Source organism: Argiope bruennichi, chromosome 6 (genome assembly GCF_947563725.1).
Source record: "Argiope bruennichi chromosome 6, qqArgBrue1.1, whole genome shotgun sequence".
In the NCBI taxonomy this organism is placed as follows: domain Eukaryota; kingdom Metazoa; phylum Arthropoda; class Arachnida; order Araneae; family Araneidae; genus Argiope; species Argiope bruennichi.
The window spans coordinates 83,489,116-83,514,337 of record NC_079156.1 but is presented as its reverse complement, the minus strand read 5'-3'; the positions used below and the strand labels follow the sequence as shown (position 1 = coordinate 83,514,337).

Here is a 25,222-nt window from a genome sequence, read left to right as displayed (position 1 = left end):
TAAAAAAAAAGCTTTAATTGATATAACACCCTATCCTTTAGGTTGGTTTCTAGGTTAAAATATTAAAATGCTAATTTGAATAAAATAATAAATGTTCAGCTGAAATAATTATGAAATTTAAATTTTTATGCAGTTTATTGGAATTATTGTACATCTGTATTATCATTCATATTGAAGCACACTAAACACTTGGTACACTACATATAAAATAAAAAATAGTTCCACATTTCTACGACCAAAGCTTTGAAGCTTTGAATTTTATTTTTTTATATCCTTGATATCAAAGGCACTTCAAGGAGGTAATGTGCAATCATATTCATTCCTATGGTTTAAATGCTCTAAAATAATGCTATTCAAACATCCAAGCTTTGACAGTATAAGAGAGTACATTTTATTAATTGTTTTCACATCGAAAATATTTTACTGAATGTGACTAACAGAACCAAAGAATTGCATGAATATCTAGATTTCATGATTCAAATATTTGACTGAAACAATAGATTATTCTTTAGGTCATTTAGAGGTCACTATTGGCAATATATGTTTATTTCTAATGATATAGGAATCATTGATACGGTCAATAATAGTGTGTCTTGTAAATTTATAAGTGAAATTGATAAACATTCGAATATTTACAGGGTTAAGTGAAAATTATTATTTATATTTACAAAACAAGATAAATTTTTTGAAAGATCAGAAATTACTACCATTTATCCTAGGTCAATTTCGAAAGACCATGTTCAACATTTCCCTTTAAATATTTGTCAGTCAAACATAAATAAATAAATAAATTTGGTAAGAATTTTTTTATTAATATATTAAACGGTACATTAATTGAACTTTTCTTTCAATTTTAAATATTTTTTCATTCACAATTTATAATTCATTTAATTATTGGTAACACACATTTTTGTAAACTTTAATTAATTCTTTCAAATTAACTACCAAGTAAAATTGCTATAAATCATAAAAATTAGTTAACTTTATCAATGTACTGATAACTGATTAAAAATATATATTATAATAATCTATTGCTGTAGAGAACAATACACATGCATTCAAAATTTGAAAACTACCATCCATCCTAAATAATCCTTCAATAAACTCAATGCAGTTTTTACTTAAATTAATTTATTGTAGTTTGTACTCATCAAGCCTCAAAAATTGTCATCCTTATTTCTGAAAAATAGTCGATGACATCGGAAACTCATAATCGAACTTGCTTAAATATAGTTTTACTCATCTAACCATTCTTTGAGCAAATCGGTACCTTCCAATCTTTTCAATGCTAAGTCTTTAAGACGTTTCAGCTGGTCTGGTTTCAGCGAGTGCTTCCCATCACCAATGGTTCCTTTTCTAAAAAAATTCACTTTTCTTTCTGCACATTCTTTTCCTGGATGCGTTAAAGAAAGATTCTTTTTCATGTAATCAAAACTCGTGTGTTCTAAAACTTTGTCCATTATAGATTCATTTTCAGAGAGAGTTTGGTAATACACATCACCAAGATATTTTGCAATTCTCAGGATCTCCTCTCGTTTATGAAGCAGAAGTTTTTCATATGACACTAATAGCACATTCTCATCGTCCTTATGAGCAAAATAGGACAACACGTGGTCGAAATAATGGCCATATGATATATTTCCGGTGATGAAATCTTCGAAGAATTCATCCAGTTCAGGTGGCTCTAACCACAAATTACGCGCGAAATGATAATAAGAAATAATTGTGTCTTCCGGCTTCCGATAAATGTAGACGTACTTAGCTTTGTCATTTTTCTGTACCATATTGTAAGGGCAATGGTGTTTGAATATTCTTGGCTTTTCCATATTTCCCAAAACAGCTGTTCCCACAAGTTCCAGAAATGGAGCATATTTGTACAAGCATTCATCAAAGCTGGGAAACAATTCCCCTTTAGAGATGATTTGGAACACTATATATTCGAGCCAAGTGGTTCCCGTTTTCGGATAAGAAGCGACAATAATATCCCCATCATGAGGAACATAGTCTAAAGTATCTTCGATATTTTTCACTGGAAACCAAGATGCTTTTGGGAATGGAAGTCCCCTGATAATCTGAGTCGGAGCCATACTTGATTGCTCGATTTCTGAAAAAGATTATTATTATACTTAAGGTTTATTACTAAACCTATTATCACATTTAACACTGTTAACAAAGTATTAATAGGGGAGAATGCTGTATTATTTTTATGCTCATAAATGGAAGAAAATGTGAAAAATGATTAATTTATTATTCTGTAATGTAAACATAATATATGATATGATTATATACAAATGTGTAGTTTTTAGAGAGACATCGGAGAAAAGAATCACTAGAGTTTGATCATAATTACTTTCATGAAACCTGGTTATGTCCATCCACCTTTTATAGCAATGCAGGCATAACAATGATTGCGCACAACTTGATCGGATATTGAATGCTTAACCATAACCGGCTTACCTACAATAAGGCACAATGGATAAATCAGACTGACGGATAATCAACACGGGAGGGAACTATGGTTGAGTCTTCAAGGTCATTACCGGCCACCACCATTACGAATAATAGTAGCGCAATCTGGATCATTGGAGTGATCTAGCATTTTCATTGAATTTATCTGTGATCGTTGGCAATATTTTTTTGCAATTAATATTTTGCATGAGATTAATATACAAGTACATTATAATCAAATTTGTTGAATGGAGATTTTTTTTTATTCCGATTAAAATCAGTATCAAACGCAGAATTATAATTATAATCACAGAATCACGTACAGAATTTCAATTATTGCGTTTACTTTTACGTGAAAATATGAAAGATTGACGGTCAATCCTTTGATAAATTTTGGTACTAAATGTTATAAGAATCCACATTTTTGATGCTAAACTTGTATATCAAATTCTATTTATGGTTATGTCCATATATATATATATATATATGTAAGCATTATTTTATGTGAAGCAGGATGCAGTTTTGAAGAAAGTGAAAAGACTTTTTACATTTTTAAATTAAGTTTAATATCCATTCCGGGAAAGCATAATTATTTACAAGCAGAGACGCGGACAAGGCAGCTCGGTACCAAACCGGAAGTCGGGAAGAAGAAGAAATAAATTATCCCTCGTCGTATATAACATGAGATATGGATAGGGAAAATATTATTTTACAGTGCTAATATATTATTAAGATTCAGATAGGGATTTCTGACGCATGTCAATCACATGTAAGGGAAACGCAGGGATCTTTTAAAAAGATAGTGCTTGCGGGACAGTTTTCTACCATTTCCCGCGGTGTGTGGAAAAGGTAGGCTTTTAGTCGATTCAGCAATTTTCTCAAGCTTCTCTTGAATTAATTAAGTAGAGAAAGTGAAATTGGATCAAGAAATAAGAGAATATTTTTTAGAATGAAGTTACTATGGGCTAAATTAAGATAAAACCTTAGAAATTAATTAAATTAAAATTAAGAGTTTAAAATATCATTACATATATATATATATATAATAGACAAAATGATTTTCAATTATTTCCATATAATTTTTTTTCTTTAAAATTAAAAAATCTTGAACTACATTTGTAAGTATGTTTTACAACATTATTTTATTATTATTTTAATAAATGCCTTTATACAAAATTTGGTACCTGTTGTTAAATATTAAATATATTCCGATGAATATTTAAAAAAAATATTAGATAATCATATATATCTTTGATAAATATGAAAAACCACTCACCTTATGACTGAGACACACGATGAAATTATCCCTATTTGTCTAGCTGATAGAGAGATTTTGTGAGAAAATATGTTGATGCTTTTTCATCAAGTTTTATTGAATAAAATGCTGAGTTGTTGATCTTCAACAGCAATAAAATTCTATTCGAAAGTTCTAAACGAACAAAATTGAAATTTAGCAAATCTCATCTCATTCGCTTTTAGATATGGCTTGGAGAGATAAGAAGCAAAAGAGGCGTCACAGAGGATTACAAAATTTAACCTGATATTTTGAAATTCAATATTCTCTTCTAGTATTAATTGGAACTTCAGAAATTCTTCTTTATTTCTTATATTTCAGTTCAGATCATATATTTTGATGATTTTTTTCCAGATATTTTTCTCTCAAAATAAATTTTTAATAAATTTAAGAAAATTTTATTTTAATTTTTTTTTCCATGAAGTGTGTCAGAATTTCTGATAAGGTTGATTGGATGAATATGGATAATGGATAAAATCAAATGAAAATCTTTTAGTCATTTTCTGCTTTTGAACATTTACAATAATTTATTGTAAATAATGTAAATTCATTATTTAAAATAATGAAGAATTCTGAATTTTCGAAAAATTAATTGCCTGATAGCAGCACTGTATATCCCAAAGTTAATTAAATTAATTGATTCTGAGATAGCTGAGTTCTAAAAATATACTACTATTAGAAATGTGAAAGCTTGGATGAATGTTTGTTAGTCAATCACGCCAGAACGGCTGAACAGAATCGGATGAAATTTAGCACAGAGATAGATTATTGTCTGGAATCGGACATAGGCTACTATTTATTCTGGTTAATTGAGAAGTTAATTTTTTATTAATTAAAAACTAACTTTCTCGCCAAAAATCTGAGGCCAAATCCCGCCAAAAATGAATAAGGCTTAATCCCCCCCCCCACGCTAATCAGGTTAGGGTTAACGTGTTTTCGACCGAATATTTCAAACGATTCTATTTATTTTCTTAGTGTTTGATGTATTTTAGATTAAACATTGTTAATGAATCAATCTTTCGGATTTATTCTGAAGTACTTTTGAATTAAAATAAAACAGAAAAAAGGAAATTAAAAATTTATAATCTATATTGCGTTACTCCAACTGGCGTAGAAAATTCATACATTCGTGTTGCCCCAATTGACGTTCAAAATTCACGTATGCGTAGGAGTTACAAAAGAGAAAGCCATTGATGCTATAAATTCCAATCTCCTACTACTTTCAAATTCAACGGAACTGGATTTTGAATAATTGGTTTCCTGTTTTGTTTTATTTCAAGTACACACTTTAAATAAACAGTTTTTAGGTTAGTTTTGTGGGCTAAGCTTTGATATACAACCATTTGGTGCTTTGCGAGGTTGGTAATATTTTTGTAGTGCTTTGTTTGAGTTTACATTGCCGTTATTTTTTTTTATATTACTGTAATTCAAACTTTCCTGTTCATTTCCCTTGGTTTTTTTCCCTGCTATACATATTCCCTCTGCCTACATTCATTATTTTTGATTAAAATTTTTTGCGTAAATTTCATTTTTTTTGAAATTGATTTTTTTTTCCTATATTTCAGACCTTCAGTTCTCACACATACACACCAAAATTTCCACGCTTACGAAGTCGCGAGTGAAAGCTAGTATTTTCATTATTATAAAAATGAAAATATAAATTCTAATTATTTCACTGAACATTTAATTATAAAAATTTTATTTTGAATGCAATATAAATTGCGCAATATTATCTTTTTATGATAAAATAGAGGGAAATCTGAAATTAGAAGAAAAAATATATCATGATTTTAAAATTTCAAGCTGGATTCTGAATGAAATTAAACTGCATTACATGTTGACTTATGGAATACATATGAACATATACACTACATATGAAATACAAAAAAAGTTCCACTTTTCTACGACCAAAGCTATGAATTTTATTTTTTTATATCCTTGAGATCAACGGCACTTCAAGGAGGTAATGTGTAATGATATTCATTCCTATGGTTTAAATGCTCTAAAATAATGCTATTCAAACATCCAAGCTTTGACAGTATAAGGAATACATTTTATTAATTGTTTTCACATCGAAAATATTTTACTGAATGTGACTAACAGAACCAAAGAATGGCATGAATATCTAGATTTCATGATTCAAATATTTTACTGAAACAATATATTATTCTTTAGGTCATTTAGAGGTCACTATTGGCAATATATGTTTATTTCTAATGATATAGGAATCATTGATACCGTCAATAATAATGTGTCTTGTAAATTTATAAGTGAAATTGATAAACATTCGAATATTTACAGGGTTAAGTGAAAATTATTATTTATATTTACAAAACAAAATAAATATTTTGAAAGACCAGAAATTACTACATTTATCCTAGGTCAATTTCGAAAGAGCATGTCCAACATTTCCCTTTAAATATTTGTCAGTCAAATATAAATAAATAAATAAATTTGGTAAGACTTTTTTATTAATATATTAAACGGTACATTATTTGAACGTTTCTTTCAATTTTAAATATTTTTTCATTCACAATTTATAATTCATTTAATTATTGGTACTTAATATATAACACATTTTTGTAAATTTTAAAGAATTCTTTCAAATCAATTACCAAGTAAAATTGCTATAAATCATAAAAATTAGTTAAATTTATGAATTCACTGATAACTGAGTACCAAATATATTATAATAATCTATTGCTGAAGAGAACAATACACATGCATTCAATATTTGATAACTACCATCCATTCTAAATACTCCTTCAATAAACTCAATGCAGTTTTTACTTAAATTAATTTATTGTAATTTTTACTCATCAAGCCTCAAAAATTGTCATCATTATTACTGAAAAATGGCCGATGACATGGGAAACTCATAATCGAACTTGCTTAAATATAATTTCACTCTTCTAACCATTCTTTGAGCAAATCGGTACCTTCCAATCTTTTCAATGCTAAGTCTTTAAGACGTTTCAGCTGGTCTGGTTTCAGCGAGTGCTTCCCATTACCAATGGTTCCTTTTCTAAAAAAATTCACTTTTCTTTCTGCACATTCTTTTCCTGGATGCGTTAAAGAAAGATTCTTTTTCATGTAATCAAAACTCGTGTGTTCTAAAACTTTGTCCATTATAGATTCATTTTCAGAGAGAGTTTGGTAATACTCATCACCGAGATATTTTGCAATTCTCAGAATCTCCTCTCGTGTATTAAGCAGAAGTTTTTCATATGACACTATTAGCATATTCTCATCGTCCTTATGAGCAAAGTAGGACAACACGTGGTCGAAATAATGGCCATATCCTATATTTCCTGTGATGAAATCTTCGAAGAATTCATCTAGTTCAGGTGGCTCTAACCACATATTACGCGCGAAATGATAATAAGAAACAACAGTGTCTTCTGGTTTGCGATAAATGTAGAAATATTTGGCTTTGTCATTTTTCTGTACCATATTGTAAGGGCAATGGTGTTTGAATATTCTTGGCTTTTCCATATTTCGCAAAACAGCTGTTCCCACCAGTTCCAGAAACGGAGCATATTTGTGCCAGCATTCATCAAAGTTGGGAAACAATTCCCCTTTAGATATGATTTGGAACACTATATATTCGAGCCAAGTGGTTCCCGTTTTAGGATAAGAAGTGACAATAATATCCCCATCTTGAGGAACATAGTCTAAAGTATCTTCGATATTTTTCACTGGAAACCAAGATGCGTTATGGAATGGAAGTCCCCTGATAATATGAGTCGGGGCCATACTTGATTGCTCGATTTCTGAAAAAGATTATTATTATACTGAAGGCTTATTATTAAAACTATTATCACATTTACCACTGTTAATAAAGTGAAGTAGTAACAGGGAAGAATATGAATCTTCAGTATGAAAATATACTATTATCAATAGATTAAGAGACAAGATCATTCATCCGTCTTTAATAGCAATGCAGGCATTACATTGATTGCGCAGAGCTTGATCAGATATTGAACGCATTATCTGAACCGGCTATTCCGACCCTACAATAAGGCACAATGGATAAATCAAATTGACGGACCGCCGCCACAGCAACATGGGAGATAACTATGGTTAAGTCCGAAAGGCCATCAGCGGCTACCGCCTTTGCAAATAATAGTTGCGCAATATGGATCATTTGAGTGACCTAGCATTTTCATTGAATTTATCTGTTATCGTTGGCAACATTTTTTTGCAATTAATATCTTGCATGAGATTAATCTTGCATGAGATTAAATTGTAAGTACATGATAATCGAATTTGTAGAATGGCTATCATTTTTTTCTTTCCGATTAAAATCCGTATCAGACGCAGGACTATAATTATAGTCACATAATCACGTTCAGAATTTCAATTATTAAGCTTATTTATACGTGAAAGTATGAAAGACTGACGGTCAATCCTTTGATAAATTTTGGTAGTAAATGTTATGAGAATCCACATTTTTGATGCTAAACTTGTATATCAATTCCATTTATGGTTATGTCCATAATATGGTTTTGATAAGAATATATAATCTATTTATCGTTATGTCCATATATATATATATATATATATATATATATATATATATATATACAAAATGATTTTCAATTATTTCCATATAATATTTTTCTCTAAAATTAATAAATCTTGAATAACATTTTAATGTATTTTTTACATCATTATTTTATTATTATTTTAATAAATGTCTTTATACAAAATTCGGTACCTGTTGTTAAGTGTTAAATATATTCCGATGAATATTTTAAAAAAATATTAGATAATCATATATACCTTTGATAAATATGAAAAACCACTCACCTTATGACTGAGACACACGAAGAGATGATCCCTATTTGTCTAGCTGATAGAGAGATTTTGTGAGAAAATAAATTGATGCTTTTTCATGAAGTTTTATTGAATAAAATGCTGCGTTGTTGATCTTCAACAGCAATAAAATTCTTTTCGAAAGTTCTAAACGAACAAAATTGAAATTTAGCAAACCTCATCTCATTCGCGCTCAGATATGGCTTGAGAGATAAGAAGCAAAAAAGGCGTCACAGAGGATTACAAAATTTAACCTGATATTTTGAAATTCAATATTCACTTCTAGTATTAATGGGAACTTCAGAATTTCTTCTTTATTTGTTATATTTCTGTTCAGATCATATATTTTGATAATTTTTTTCCAGATATTTTTTTCTTCCAAAATAAATTTTTAATAAATTTAAGAAAATTTTATTTTAATTATTTTTTTTCATGAAGTGCATCAGAATTTCTCATAAGGTTGATTGAACGATAAAATCATATGAAAAACTTTTAATCGTTTTCTACTTTTGAACACTTACAATAATTTATTGTAAATAATGTAAATTCATTATTTTAGATTATGAAGAATTCTGAATTTTTAAAAAAATTATTTGCCTGATAGCAGCACTATATATCACAAATTAAATTAAATTAATTGATTCTGAAATAGCTGAGTTCTAAAAATACTTAAAAATAATTTACTGTCAAAGATTTATGGTACCACTTATACAACATTTGAGAATATTGTAAGCGCATTGAAATTGAGAAAAAATATCAATTATGGAATTTTACTTCTGCAAACATTAAATAAGTTAAATTAAATATAAAAAAATAATAAAATATGTAATTATTCTCTTTCATTCTTTTTTGAGAGTAGAAATAGAATTTTTGATGAAAGAAATGAAATGAGAAAGAAGAGAAAATGGAATTTTTCCATCTTAAACAGAATGCACAAAAACCAACATGTTAGATGTGATAAACAGCATTTTAGGTTTTTTTTATTTAAATATTTTATTTATTTTTTATAACCTTTGATGAATAGCTTCCAATATTTATTATTAAAATACATACAATGTTACGATCATGCAATATATATATATAGTCTGCATAAATATTAATTATTAGGAAATCTTAGTAGAAAATATGAATTTAAAAAAAATCTGATATTTACATGAACACAAACACACCAGCAGTAGCCAAGAGTAAATAATAAATGACTCTTATCAATGGAACAAAATCAAAATAATCTAAATCATACCATAGCATAATGTTTCATTGTCTGTTCTATCATTGTTCTTTTTACAGAGAACAACATCAATTCAGCTTATGTTTAAAATGCAAAATTTAACGTTTCTATGCCAATAATTTTCGTTTTTATTAAAAAAAAATATCAATGATGAGTTTGCTATCATCTCGTAGAATAGCACATCATCATTCATTGTAATTGTACTTTCAATCATAAAATGAACCTCAGAGTCATCACTCATACAATTCCTCCAAGTTTAATAGAGCCAGACGCAAGTATTTTGTATATTTTTCAATTATTTGCTTTAATAAACTAGCGAATTTAAAGGAATGGTAATGCTATGTTTTTGATGCATTGTATACAAGGGGAAAAACTAACTTCAACTTGACGTTTAAAATGTCAATCAATGTTTTGAAATCGGAAGGAAGATTATTTAAGTCAGGGAATTACTGAAAAATAGTCGATGGTATTGGAAACTCAACCTTACTTCCTTAAATGTAGTTTTCACTCATCAAACCATTCTTTGAGCAAATCGGTCCCCTCCAGTCTTTTCATTGCTAAATCTTTGAGGCGTTTCAGCTGATCTGGTTTCAGTGATTGCTTTCCATCTCCAATGGTTCCTTTTCTAAAAAATTCCACTTTTCTCTCTTGTCCCTGTTCATCTGGCTGTGTTAAAGTAAGATTCTTTTTCATGTAATCAAATGTCGTTCGTTCTAGAACTATATCCATTATTGAATCATTTTCAGACAGTGTTTGAAAGTAATCTTCACCAAGATATTTCGCTATTCTCAGGATCTCATCTCGCTTATTACGCATAAGTTTTTCGTATGATACAAGCAGTAAATTTTCATCTTCTTTATGAGCAAGGAAAGACAGCACATGGTCGAAATAATGACCATATGCTATATTTCCAGACATGAAATCTTCGAAGAATTCATCTAGTTCAACGTTCTCCTCCCTTAAATTAAGCATGAAATGATAGTAAGATATAAAAGTGTCTTCCGGTTTGCGATAGATGTAGATACATTTAGCTTTTTCATTTTTCTGCACCATATTGTAAGGGCAATGATGTTTGTAAACTCTTGGCTTTTCTAACTTTTCTAGAACAGCTGTTCCCGCCATTTCCAAATACGGCGCATATTTGTATAAGCAGTCGTTAAAACTGGGGAATAACTCTCCCTTAGAGGTAATTTGGAAAACTATGTATTGGAGCCAAGTAGTTCCGGTCTTGGGGTAGGATGCGATAATGATGTCTCCATCATGAGGGACATAATCTAAAGTATCTTCAATGTTTTTAGCTGAAAACCAAGGTGCTTTCGGGAATGGTAGTCCCCTGATAATCTGGTTCTCAGGCATGTTTCTTCGATGGATGTCTGAAAAAGATTAAATCCATGATTCCTTAAATTTTATACATGGAATCAATAAGAAACAATAATGAATTATCAGTCTTAATTACGAATAAGTGTTATTTGAAATATGGGAAAACTTTATACCTAAAGTTAGTACCTTATATTTTGATGTCCTACTAGGTTTCAGCTGATTTTCAATCATCTTTTTATTTGATAAAAATTTTTACATGAAATTTGTTCAAATCTTATACAAATCAAATTTCATATTTCAAACTAAATAGTTCTTTTCATGCAAAGACTTTGCTATGAAATCAGCAAATGTCTTTTTTCTAAAGTTCTGGCACTATGTGGAAAAAAATATTCTTAGATTATTTAAATTTCTTTTTTACTTTCATTGATATATTTCAACATACTTTCGATGCGTAACATATGTTATAAATCTTTAAAATTATCCTATCTATAAAGACTAAGTTCCGTCCTGTTTTATAAGCGTTTTTTTTTTTTTTCTGCTTTCAATTGACTGTGAATTTCTTAAGTTTCGAAGACTTTACATATTTGAAATGTAATACCCTCTGATATATCTAGTTAGTGCAACTACTCTTCTTTTTGTTAAAAAGTATACGGAAAAAGTTAACATTTTATTTATTTACTTTTTCAAATTTAATTTCAGAAGTACGATGCAATGAATCTAGCGCTGATAGATAAAATGAACTTAGCATTACAATAAGATATAAAATCACTATTAACAATGATTCGCCCTACTATCTTCATGAATTGCTCAAAGGAATATAAAAAGTAATCATCTAGGATATAAAAAATGTTCGAGTTTAAAACTTTATCTTCATTTTATTGCGAATTTTGAATTGCATTATTTATCCTAGCTTTCAGCATCATTACTTCTAATGTTTATTTAATATTTTAACATTTATTTATTTCGTAGAAAAGCTATACTAATACTTTCCATAATATTACAATAGCATACAGAGTGTGATTTTGAGAATTTCTCTTTATTAAAGAAAGATGGTATCTCTTTTAACTTTAGAAAAAAAAAAGTGTTGCATATTTTTTCAAAAAAAATTGTGCTTTGTTTGAATAATCCTAACTTAAGTATTAAAATCAAATATTGTAATTCTTTACAATAGAACTTAATAACTTACTGCTTAACTTATAATGGGATTTGCGAAAGAAATATTTTGGTCATAAAATCTTATGCTGATTATGAATTTCTTTGAAACATCATTGTCTTCTATGCAGAAGTATATAGCTAATATACCATGAAAGTTTTTCTGCATCCTATTCGAGTGCAAGTGAACGCTATAATTAAATATGTAATGAGCTAGTAGAATTAAATTTAGTTCACATTTTAATTTTCATCAAAAATATAAATCGGTACCAAATTTTGAACTATATCTCTTAAAGATTTCGCAATCTATTGATTTGTAAAAGCGATAATTTCAAAAAGCAATGGTTTGTGTTAATGAAATTTGGTATACAACCTTGATATTAGAATGCAATTCTGTGTCGCTTATTCTGTTCATATGTTCTGTTATATTCAGTCAAAATAAGACGTCCAAAATGCATCCTCGGTTTCTTTATTATAATACGAAGCACGAAATTCTCATGCACTGGACTCTGCTGCTCCATGCAAGGGTTAGATGGGGCTGGAAGGGAGACATTCCACTTTATTCCGATACTTGATGCTTGATCTTACTTAACATGGTAAAAGTGAATTATAGTGTGCCCCCTGCTTGCCAACAATGCCAAGTCGCCAATAAAGATGGCAGACAAAATAAACAAATACTTCCGCGGAACAGTTACGGTTACCATTTACCGCCATAAAATTAGGACTTTTTACTGATAAGTATTGGTTTATTTTATATACATACATATTTAACACACCCTTCATCCATTCTACAGGTTCGAAATACTCCCGACATAACAAATTATGAAGGGAACCAACCGTTAGAACAAAAGAATTACTAGAACTACGAAGAATTCTATTGCAGCTGTCTTTTAAAGTGAGAATGCAGACGATTTTTTAAAGCGCATACTGACAATTAAAAATTGCAAAAGAATAAATATTTTCTGTTCGTATTCACATTTAAAAAAAAGAAAGAAGAAAATAACTTTTAATTATAAGCTTAACTTTCTTTATTTAATAAACTTTTAATTATAATAAAGAACGAAATTAAAATCTTTAATCGGTATTTTTTTAATATTTTTAATTTAACATTTTTCATAATATAGTTGTAGTTTATGTACAACTCAACCATTGCAAAAAGTAGTAAACAAAACAGCATTAGGGTTGCTAGAAGAGCGTCAAGATGGGTTGCAATATTGGCGACAAACTCGGGGGAACACTATTCTTCACTTTATCCCTTAACATCCACAATTTCCATGCAGATTGAGAGCGGATAAGATCTTGGTTAGAAAGTATACGAGAAACTTTCAAGGAGACCAATTATTCAGCTAATAACATCCACGACAGCTTGCCTAAACATTCCAGAGCTGTATGTTGTGTCCCAATTCTATTAAAGTTTGTTTGACATATTCCAATAAGATGTTCACTTTCAGATTAGGTCAAAACAATACAGGAATTTCCTAGACATAAACTTGACAGTTTGATGGCATAGTTACAGGAATCAATTCCATCATATGATAATATTCTTATTTATATTGATCATTTTAATATAAATTCGCACTTCTAGAGAATTTTTTTTGTCTGATTCGAAATAGTTTCCCATAATTTTTATACGCTAAATACAGTGTATGTTTAATCGATTTATTTTTACATTTTACCTTTTCAGCATACTATATTTAGACTGTTAAAAAAAGAAATTGCAATCTAACCACGTCTTTTCAAATTATTTCTTCAAAAAAAAAATATGTCTATAATATCAATCTGACTCTTGCAAAGATTTCTACATTTAAATGAAAAATTGTTTAATAAATGATATCAATAGTAAATAATAGAGCCTTAAAAGATTGAATTCTTATCATTTCCGCCATCGCCTTTGATCTATTATCAATCCATTTTTAATGAGTAGAAAGTGATATTTCTAAATAATTTTAAGTGTAGTCAATTCTGATAAAAATATTTTGACAAATCCAAGATATTAGAAGTGATTAAACAAACTGTTTTTTCAAAGAATCCATTCATGGTGTGTTATATATTTTCAAAGCACAAAAATAAGGTATCTAAAATATTTTTCTATTGTTTGAATCATGTAATTACATTTCAAAAACTTCAAAATAAACAAAATATGATTATGAAATAAAATAATAATAATTGCACAATAGTTAAGAAGTTAACATCTAAATAAAATAACAAAACACATTTTCCCCCTCTTTTTTTTTAGCATGCAAAGCATAGAAACAGAAAGCATTGCAATAGAGACAAAATGCGACCTCAAGATATTGAAGAATTTCCAAATTTTGGATTGCCCTTTAAAACTAATTTCCGAAAAAAAAAAAAAAGAAACATTTGAAAATATACCTGCTTATCTTTGACTATGGTAACTCCAAAAAATATTAAATTTTATAGACAAAATATTATAGAATATTATAGACAAAAATATTATAGACAAATGAAATTCAATATCTTGCCTTCATATCAAAATAGTAGATATTTCTTAAAATTTTGGACAAAATTTGTGACTAAGAAGTTGGTTTGTTTGTCGGTCCGTCCATGCGCATGTGATTGTAATATAACAAAAGCGCATAAAGCAAGGTGTACAAAATTTAAAACACTGTTAACTCCCTCAATTTATAGATTTTTTTAAATTTATTATGAACTGAACAAGTTAAAGAATAAACTCTCTATTTATTTATTTATTCATATTATAATTGGAATATAACAATTCAAAATATTCGAGTTAGAATGCAGTTTAGTTAGAATTTGCAGTTTTGCATGGCATAGCATATTTCCATGTCCGTATAAAATTTTAGGAAAACTCCGTCTATAAAAAAAAATTATTTTACCAACAGGCTTGATTTTCTTTATTATATGACAAAGTTAACTAAAAAAAGCAACTTTTTAAAAGAAACTAAATAAAAAAAAATTCAAACAAAAAATCTTCTTATTGGTTTCGAAGATATTTCTTTTCAAGAAATTGAACAAAATAATATAATATGTCTCCAATTCAATTCTGTTTTGCAACGTTTATCATGAATTCATGTAATAATGTTACATTGAATATACACGTATGCATATTTAAAGTCGCCCATTACGCTATCATATAAAATGGAATTTAAGACATTTAACATATGCTTAAGTATGATTCCTAAAATCACTCATATCGTCATTGAAAAAAATTCAAGCTATAAATTCAATTCAAAAGATATTTTTAAAAATATGTTTTAATATCCATATCTTTGGTGAAATGTGAATAACTACTCACCTTAAAGAAAATGCGCACGATTTAGGCTTAATTTATTCCTTTTTGTCCAAGTGTTTGACAGTTCTTGAAGGAAAACTGTGTTGATGCTTTTCAAACTAGTTTTGTTTATATAATATGCTGTTCTGTCTGTCGTGAGCAGCTTCCAAGGACATTTATGAAAATTCTACCGCAATCGCAATTCGATCTTCTTAAGTTCCGCAACTTATTTTTATTTAGGTATGGCGCAATCTTTGGAAAGATAACAGAAAATGGAAGCGTGGCTATTTTTTAACTGTGAATGTTAACGCGTTTATCGAAATAACTATATGAAATAAACTACATTTTGTGTTGAAACCTGTTAAAATGTTTCAGGATATTTCGAATGTTTCGTAATTTTGTGCTTTATGCATTAAAAAATAATTAAATAAATATAATGGAACTTTTTTCAAATATAATATTTTCCTTCTTTAAATGCACAAGAATCTATACATAATTTTTTTTAAGTCCGTTTGTTTGTTTGGACCTTAAAAAATTCCGCACTCCTTGATGGATTCAAGCAAAATTTAGCACACATGCTTCTTGAAATATAGAAGGATTAATTGAGGTATTAAAAAGTTTCTGCACCACCATTTAAGAGGAATGAAAAGGTGGTTAAAAGATTTTCCACCTTAACTTTTGAACAAATCACAGCACAAATAATATTTTTTTCAAAATTTTAAAATTCATAAATTTAATTTTATAGTAGCATAACGGAAACTTTTCTCCGATTTTTAATCAATATTTTAAAGTTAATTGAAAATAATTTATATCAGTTCTGTTTTTTTTTTTTTGTGTGTGTGTGTGTGTGCGACTACAAACTGTACGATTTACAAGTATATGTGCCTTGCTTTTTTACCTTCTCGTACAAATTGTATAGAGAAAGTATGGTAATCGTCAAAAAAAATTTGAACTCGAGATTTTGACGAATCTCCACATTTTAGACCTTCCTGGGTTCAAAAAACACATTTTTGGAAAACATCCGTCTGTCTGTCTGTGATAAAAATAACTAAAAGTGCTTTAAGCTAGACGGATGAAATTTAGTATACGATCTTTATACCTAATTTGTAGATTTCTATCAAATTGTGAGCAAAATCTGCTCAGAAGTTCGTTTGTCCAATACCATGCAACGCGTTCTCTTTCCATGGCGAATTTAACAGAGAGTATGCAAGAAAGTTTTGGGGAGACAACTTCCTCTGATCTTACATACATGTCGATCAAGCTGAAACCGTCGAAACTCCCTGCACAGAGGCTAGTATTAAACAAATTTACAATTGCTCATTCTTATTATTTTTTTTATGGAAATGCATCAATATTTATCTTAAATTTATTCGAATGTTTACAAGAAAGAAAAACAATGAAAATCATAATCAAAATATCTCATATTACTTTTGATTCTACTAAATGAAGTTAATTAAACACTTTAATAAGTTTACACACGAAGGCACACGGATAAAAAAATACTGAATGACCGGACCGCCGCAACAGCAACACTGGCGGGAACTGTGTTTGAGTTCTAAGGGCAATCACCGGCCACGGTACAACCCTTCCCGAAGGAAGTACGCCCTGTCATCGATGGGAGGAGCCAGATCCCCCACCTTTTTGTGTATCCTCCAGGGTGCCGAGATCCAACCACCATACCGGAAGCATATCATCCTCTTTTCGAAGTGCCCACCACCGGGGGTTAATACGTTAAAGTAGACCTGAATTAAGTTAAAATGGATTTGAATTTATAAAGTAAATATTGCATCTAAAAAAATTGAGTTTTGGAATTGAAATTAAAACGTTATTTTTGAGAAAATGACAAAGAATCAAAAACAAAACAAAACAGCAGGAATGATTTTCCCAAAACTTTATAAATTCATGTACGTAGATTCTCTAATAAAGGTGTTATCCTCCTCCCACCCGCATAAAACTGGAAGCCTTGAATAAGGTCGCGAATGCTTTATATTGGCGAACCATAATTACGAAATATTGATCTTTTGAGTGGTTTTAGCATAATTACTGAATCTTTGGCATTTTTTTGGCGATTAATTCTTGACAATTGGCTATATGTTTTCGAAATATAATTGTATTTACAAAACATCGGAAAATACCAAATTTCATATATTCAAGTCACGGCATTTTTGAATTATTGCGTTTACATGCGCGCGAAAAATACAGACCAACAGAAAGTTCAACCCCTTGAAGGATTTGATTACAAATTTAGTAAGCATATACACATTAGATGTTAAATCTGTGTTCCAAATTTTATCTGTTAGGATTTCTTCCTTTTATAACTGTCTTGTTAACTTATATTCGGCCAATCGGACAGACAGACTTCCTCTGAATGGATTTCACTAAAAATTAGATTGAAATCTATAAATTTGTTGTAAAAACTATATACCAAATTTCATCAATCTAGTTAAATGCACTTTTGAGTTATCGTTTTTAGAGTTAGATTTTACAAATTTAAAGTACAGAAATATAAAATAATTGCTCTTTAATACTCAATTACGAGAAAAAAAATTGAAAATTTTACGTATGCAAAATTTATTGTTTTTGGTATCGATTTGAAACTAAGAATAACAGTAAGTGAATACTTGCATATACATTTCATTTCACAAATTTAACAGACTTTCGAAATGAATAAAGTTAATTAAACATTTTTGAGTTCTGATTATTGAAATTAAATTCTGTTTTTAAAAAATAGATAGTAAAAGTGAACTAAGATAATAAAATGGGGAAAAAAATTCAAGATGAAGAAACTACATAGATTTTTCAAAAAATATAGCTCCCATTTTTTCTCTTAATTATAATGAAGCCTTAATATCAAATCCCTCAAAAAATAAATGATACGTGTTTTATAAAACAGCGTTTACAACATTTCACCATTTGGTGGCGTTAAATTTAACAGATATTTCAACTATTAGAGATATAGTCCTTGTTTTAATTTAATGTCTGCCTACGTCAAATTGAAATATATTTTATACTACTTTCTAATCTTTAATCCATTCTTTAAGTATTTCTGTATCTTTCATAACTTCGGCCACTTTCTCTCGTAACTGCTTCACTTGTTCCGACGACAATGAATTCTTACCATCACCAACAACACCCTTTCTGAAATAATTAATTGTATGCGCAGGTTTTTCAGAACTAGAGTTTGGATCATTATGTGGAAGCTCTAACTTGAGGTTCTTCTTCATATGATCAAAGCTTGTATTCTTCACAATCTTATCCAAAAGCGATTCATCATTAGAAAGGTCCTGATAATATTTTTCACCAAGGAATCTGGCAATTCTCAGGATTTCTTCCTTAGGGCTAGCGTGAAGTTTCTCGTAAGATATCAGCAGTAAGTTATCATCATCTTTATGATCAAGAAATGATAAAACATGTTCGAAATAGCTTCCATATTCTATGTTACCTGAAAGGAATCCTTCGAAACATTCTTCAAAATTCAATTTTTCCTCACGCACATTTTCCATGAAGTGGATGAAACTCACAAAAATGTCTTCAGGATTTCTGTAGATGTAGAGGACCTTGGATTTCGGGTTCTTTTTCACCATGTCGTACCGATAATGATGCTTGTACATTCTCACGCCTTCCAAACTGTCGATGACGTCAGGTCCCACCATTTCCATGAATGTTTTTGCATGAACATCCTGGAAAGATGGGAAAGATTCTCCTCTGGAAGTGATCTGTATCAATATGTACTGAAGCCAAAAAGTTCCGGTCTTAGGGTAAGATGCAATAATGATGTCGTCATCCTTTGGAACGTAATCTAACGTTCCTTCGATGTTATCTTTTGTAAACCAGGCAACTTTTGGGAAAGGAACTCCTCTGATTATTTGGAATCTTGACATCCTTGTCCAGTAATTACAGCTATGAAAAATCAGAGATATTAATATTGTTTTAGAGTGGCGAAAAATTCAAATTTTTATTTAGACATTATTGAAAAACTCCACATAGTAAAATATAGATACGAACAGAACTTAGTACTTTAACAACAATGGTTATGTATTGATTTTCCATCTCTACCAATAATAAAAATGAATATGTGTGTGTGTAATGGTTCACTACAGGATAACCAGTTTTGGCACATATATACCTTGGAGGGTAAGATCGTGCACTTAGGAGTGATTTTTTTTTTTTTTTTTTGAAATTTAAGTAAGAATTTTAATTTATTAAAAAATAAGAGGAATTTTGGCGTTTTTCCACGATAACTTCAAAAAAATTATTGTACAAAAGAGAAATTTACATCTTTTCAAAATCTATCTATATATATGTTACGGTCAATGTGAATAATCGGTTATTATTAATATTAACCGGCCATTATAAATAATAGCCAAACCGATTAGTATTAATACTAACCGGTCATTATTAACAATAAATAAAACAGGCTAGTATTAATAATGACCGGTTAGTATTAATAATAAACGATTATTCACATTGGTAGTAACATATATAACACTAATGTACGTGACACAGAAGAAAACACTTATCATTCTTATTATTTCTGATTGCTAATAACAAAACGTGAACAAGTCCTTATATGAACGTTCAGACTGCTTCATGAATATTTTTATCATTAATTCAACACTTCACTAATTAAGGAACTGCAAATTATTACTAGAAATATTCAGGTGACGGTACCCTGTGAACGAAAGTGATCCCTTTGGTGCCCTTGAAAAGGTGTCAAAGATCACTACGTATATTGAATTGGCTCCTGGCCAGAAATCCAATCTTATATAAGTCTAGTGATCATTTGTTCGACCCTTTTTGCCTTCTGCTTTTGTGCCGCGCTGCGCCTTCTTCTAAATAATCATGTTTACCTCTCGAGAGAGAATAAAACGAAATTAAAACTACAAAGTCTCTTCACTGCTTCGACCAAAATAATATTACATATTATTTAGAAGGCAGGATTCGAAATCTTTACATACAAACATATATATATATATATATATATATATATATATATATATATATATATATATATATATATATATATATATATATATATATATATATATATATATATATATATATATATATATATATATATATATATATATATATATATATATATATATACTGATATTTTAAACTTTTAATTTAATCCAAATTATTTTCCAAAACTTTATCTTATTTTAGCCCATCGTAATTTCACTCTAAAATATTCTCTTATTTCGTGATCCAATTCCGCTTTCGGTTTAATTAATTCCTCTATAAAACTAATGCGCCATTAGTACTACGTCTCAAATGAAAGTGATACTTTTACCCTTATCAGAGGTCAAAACATGGCGCCTGGCCAGAAATCCTATGTTATATAAGACTAGTGATCATTTCTTCGTCCTTTTTTGCCTTCTGTTTTTGTGTCGCCCTGCGCCTTCTTGTAAATAATCATATTTGCCTCCCGAGAGAGAATAAAATACAACGGAATTAAAAATACAACGTCTCGTCTATGTCTTCAACCTGCACTCTGATTCAACCAAAAATATGTTCATATTATTTAGCCGGCAGGATTCAAAAGTATTACATATATATATATAGTAAATCATACCAAGTACCTATTTGACTATGGTTAATTCATTATTTCATTATATATATATGCCTATTTTCATTATATATATATGCAAAAAAAGTCTACAAGCACGCGTGCATTGAAGGAAGAAATTCAAAGTTGCATCAACGAAATTCAGCCACATTTATGCAAAATGGTGATGGAAAATTTCGACAAAATAGTAAATATGTGCCAGCAAAGCCATAGAGTGTCATTTGTCCTATGTGTTATTCCATACATAACCCTACCCTGTGTACTTTACGATTCAACAAAAATATAACAATTTAAAGAAAATAACTGTGTTTTTTTCCATTCAAATCTTTCTTAACACGTTGTTCTATCGTGTAACTCTTTAATTTTACTAATCCTAAACTAACAGCTGTCAAATGATTTTTTTAATAGAGAGGCCATCACTTACTGCAAGAATGGTGGCAAATTCAAATCTTGCGTTAATTTTGGGATACGCTTTACATTAATATTTTGAATTAATTAATATAGTAACAATATCTTTAGTAATATATTGATAAGTAATATATGAACCTAAATAATGAAATTTTTTTAAAGAATATATATTTAAAAAAGCAAAAGCTGTATCTGCGCTGTCAGCAACCTGTTATCATAAGAATACATTAAATCTCAATCAAACATATTTCTAAATCAAATACCAATAAATATACCTACTTCGAAGTAAACCAATGTATATTACCCTCGAAGCTTTCGAGATTCTTGTGCTATGAAATGCTTTTTCTCTAAAACTTAAATTTCTTGCATAACCAAATTCTATTTATCTTATCGTTCAACAAATCAGGCAGAAAATTTGTTTCATTTTGTTTTCACTGCCCAAGGATAAAGGTGATGATAAGAAAAGCAGATAAAGGAAACGATAAGCATGTTTTCAATCTTATATTACGTCTATGATAAAAATGTAAATCGCGAATACCAGCAAAACAACAACAACAACAACAACAAAAAAAGACAGCGAAAATTGTTTCAAATTAATTAAATTTGTTTGAAAAAGATATTTTACACATCAAATCTGAAATAATGTATAGAAATTATTTTGTGAAAGATTTTTTTTCTCGTATACGCAGTATAGAGAAAGTACAGTAAAGGTCAAAAAATTTGAACACGGGATTTTAAGGAATCTCCACATTTTAGGCCTCTTAAGTTCGAAAAACACATTTTAAGTCTGTCTTTCTGTGACAATTTAAAACCGCTTTGGGCAAGCGGTTGAAATTTAATATACGGTTTTTACATTAAATTTGCAGATTTAAAAAAAAAAAAATGTGTAAATTCTGTTCAGAAGAAGAGAATCTGTCCTGCTAGCATGATAACTACAGTAGCATGATAACTACAAAATAAAGAGAACCAAACAGATAAAATTCAGTACACAGGTCTAATATTTTTAGTATAGGAATCTACCAAGTTTTGAGCCAAATCCAATAAGGGCTTGACCGTCTGTCGGTCCGTACTTTCCAAAAACATATAAACGCGAAAATTCAATGACGCAATGACCGAAATACATGAAATTTGATAAGTGATTTTTGCAACTTTAAGTATAATTTTACATCAAATTTTTGTTATAGTGTAGGAATTAATCACGAAAAAAACTTGCCAAGAATCACACTATCGATTCTGTTAACACGCCAAATTCACTCCAAAGGTTAATATTTTGCAACTATTGTACGCCAATGCAATGCAAAGCGTTCACTGGGATACATTTTTATTAGAAAGTTTTGCAAAACCACACCCTCAGGATTTTTTTAAATGGATTAGCAATTGTTTGTATTATTGTTTAAGTTTTTTTTATATACATCAAAAATTCATTCAATGCGATTGCAAGCATTCTAAATGCAAGCTTTTAAAAAAAGTTTCAGATATTTCTTTTTATTCTTTCTTCATATAAACAATTAACTAATTATATATCAACATTATCGTTTTCAAACAATCTGAATATATCAGAACATACCAGTGTGCAAAAATTATTTTTACACAATCGAAAAATTTAAAAAAAAAGTATCGATTTAGTGACACCAGCTTCCTTTTTGTATTACTATTCTATGATTTTAATTAGTTCTATGATTTCTAATTAACCCTTCAAAGGGCCATTTTTTTCTAGTCATATTATGTTAAAATATTTTTAGGCTTGAAATTAGAATAAGAAAATGGATTCAGTTAGCTTATTAGATAAATTTAATTTGATTAATTAGTTAATTAATAATTAAGTAACAAATCAAGACACATCATTTTGTCTGAGATAAAGAACTGAAGCATCTAAGTTTTTGACTTATTAAAGAAATTTGTCAGAACTTATGCCAACCTACATAATTTCATACAAAGATTGATAAATTTGGTGGGAAGCATGCTTCCCACGGCCCTAGAAAGGGTTAAATTGCGTAACAATTCTTTTATTTTTCCTACGTATATAATTTTCATTGTTTAATAATGCGAGTGACATTGTTTAATCTGTTACTAGCACGCTTTTGCCTATGTTAAGATTTTTTTTTGGACACTTTCACTTTTATTGCATGGAATAATCACTTTTTAATATGCGTTTACAGTACATTGTCTTTAAAACTCTTACAATTTCTTTCTAGCACTTTTAAATTTATAATAAACCCAGACGATATGTCTTTTTAATACAGATATATGTTTCCGATGACAATAAAATATTTTAATAGTTCAATTTTAAATGTTGATTACATGTTATGTTCAATTACAATATCAGCAAACATTGTTTTTAGAGAAAACACAGTTACTCGCTTCTGCCGAAATCTAAAATACAAAGTGTACTGTTGTTTCAGCTCGTATTCCTCACATCCTCAATTTGTCTTTTAAGTCATAAAGATTATCGAAATTATTTTCACACCTCTTCATATATGATGCCATGATTACGCGAAACATGCTCGGCTAGTCATGTCATTATTTGACTTTGATTACTGTTCTTTTTTGAACTGCGTCTAGTGGTAATACAAACTTCATATATTGTAAACATAGGAAATCCATTGTGGCGAACAGAAAGGAAAACGACATATTGCAGAGGTGCAATCTTATAGATGATTTTGAAGAAAACTTTAGGTGCGATGGAGTGCTTCCAAAAAATTACGTTATTGTATTATCAATAGGAAGAAAAAAATGAAGTGTAATGTGATAATGATTTAAGTTTTCTGTTCAACTGCTTTCATTTATCTATCACGAGTAAATTATTAAATTAAAAGAGGTTTAGTTTAGTTATATTAACGTCCCGTTGAAATTTTGGGACGGACCTCGTAATTTTGAACCGCGGTCAGATGACGAGGACGACACCCCTTATCCAAACTTCACACTACACCAGCGGGAGAACGTTTGGTTCCTACGGATTTAGCGTGCAACAGACCCCCTTACACGACGGTTCTTCGGTGGAATCGGGTCTCGAATCTGAAACTCTATGTCTCACGAGCCGAGATCTTACCACCACGCCCCAAATTAAAAGAAGAAACACATGTTAACATTTTATGGTGTTTGTTTACAGTGATCTGCATGCATCATATATCAAGTAAGAAGTGCGGTTTTTTTGTAATTGTCATTGAATTTTATGATGTGTATACAACACGTCGAACTCAAAAGTTGACAAAGGAGAAACTCCACGGTTTACGCAGCAAGTAAATAAATAAAAAAGAGAAGATCCAAACACCTTAGTACGAAATAGAGATGCATAATCCACGATTTTTTGAATAACAAATAATATTGCTATTGTTATTTTTAAATGTGCGTTCCAAATATCTGTTATTTCAATCATATTATTAATTAAAAATTATTACTTAATATTAAATATAAAATTTATTAATTGTAATTAATACTTAATTTACTAATTGAAGTAACGTGTGATTGAATTAGTTTATCTGTTTCAGCTTACTTCTTAAATTTTATTTTTTTTCTCAAAAATATTTATTTATTTATTAGAGTGAACCATTTTCTGGAAAAGGTGAGTTAAAAATGTCATTTCTTTAGTCCTATATTCTACCAATAGATGGCGCCAGCAGTAAACAGAATACATGTAATCAAAGTCAATCATGTCACGAGCAATTAAAAATGATCTGTATGGAATAGTGCATCATCAAATACGAATATCGGTCACTCCCGTAAAGTGGA

General features: G+C 29.4%; 2 protein-coding genes across 3 annotated transcripts; both read right to left on the bottom strand.

The window, feature by feature from the left end:
* Nucleotides 1-189: 189 nt before the first annotated feature.
* Nucleotides 190-9,901, bottom strand: LOC129971149 (sulfotransferase 2B1-like). 2 transcript variants are annotated; one of them, XM_056084652.1, is made up of 3 exons: nt 9,801-9,901; nt 6,682-7,515; nt 190-2,104 (listed from the first exon to the last, which is right to left on the bottom strand). In XM_056084652.1, exons 2-3 carry the CDS (start codon nt 7,496-7,498, stop codon nt 1,236-1,238), a joined length of 1,686 nt encoding a protein of 561 aa, XP_055940627.1. In that variant the 5' UTR covers nt 7,499-7,515; nt 9,801-9,901; the 3' UTR covers nt 190-1,235. The 2 variants fall into 2 exon arrangements, with proteins under 2 accessions (XP_055940627.1, XP_055940626.1); XM_056084651.1 differs by lacking the exon at nt 9,801-9,901 and adding an exon at nt 8,555-8,673.
* Nucleotides 8,576-21,890, bottom strand: LOC129971152 (3-alpha-hydroxysteroid sulfotransferase-like). The gene is made up of 4 exons (XM_056084653.1): nt 21,773-21,890; nt 18,956-19,413; nt 10,276-11,161; nt 8,576-8,707 (listed from the first exon to the last, which is right to left on the bottom strand). The coding sequence occupies exons 2-3, from the start codon at nt 19,392-19,394 to the stop codon at nt 10,293-10,295; spliced, it is 1,308 nt and encodes a 435-aa protein (XP_055940628.1). The 5' UTR covers nt 19,395-19,413; nt 21,773-21,890; the 3' UTR covers nt 8,576-8,707; nt 10,276-10,292.
* Between the last annotated feature and the right edge of the window lie 3,332 nt (nt 21,891-25,222).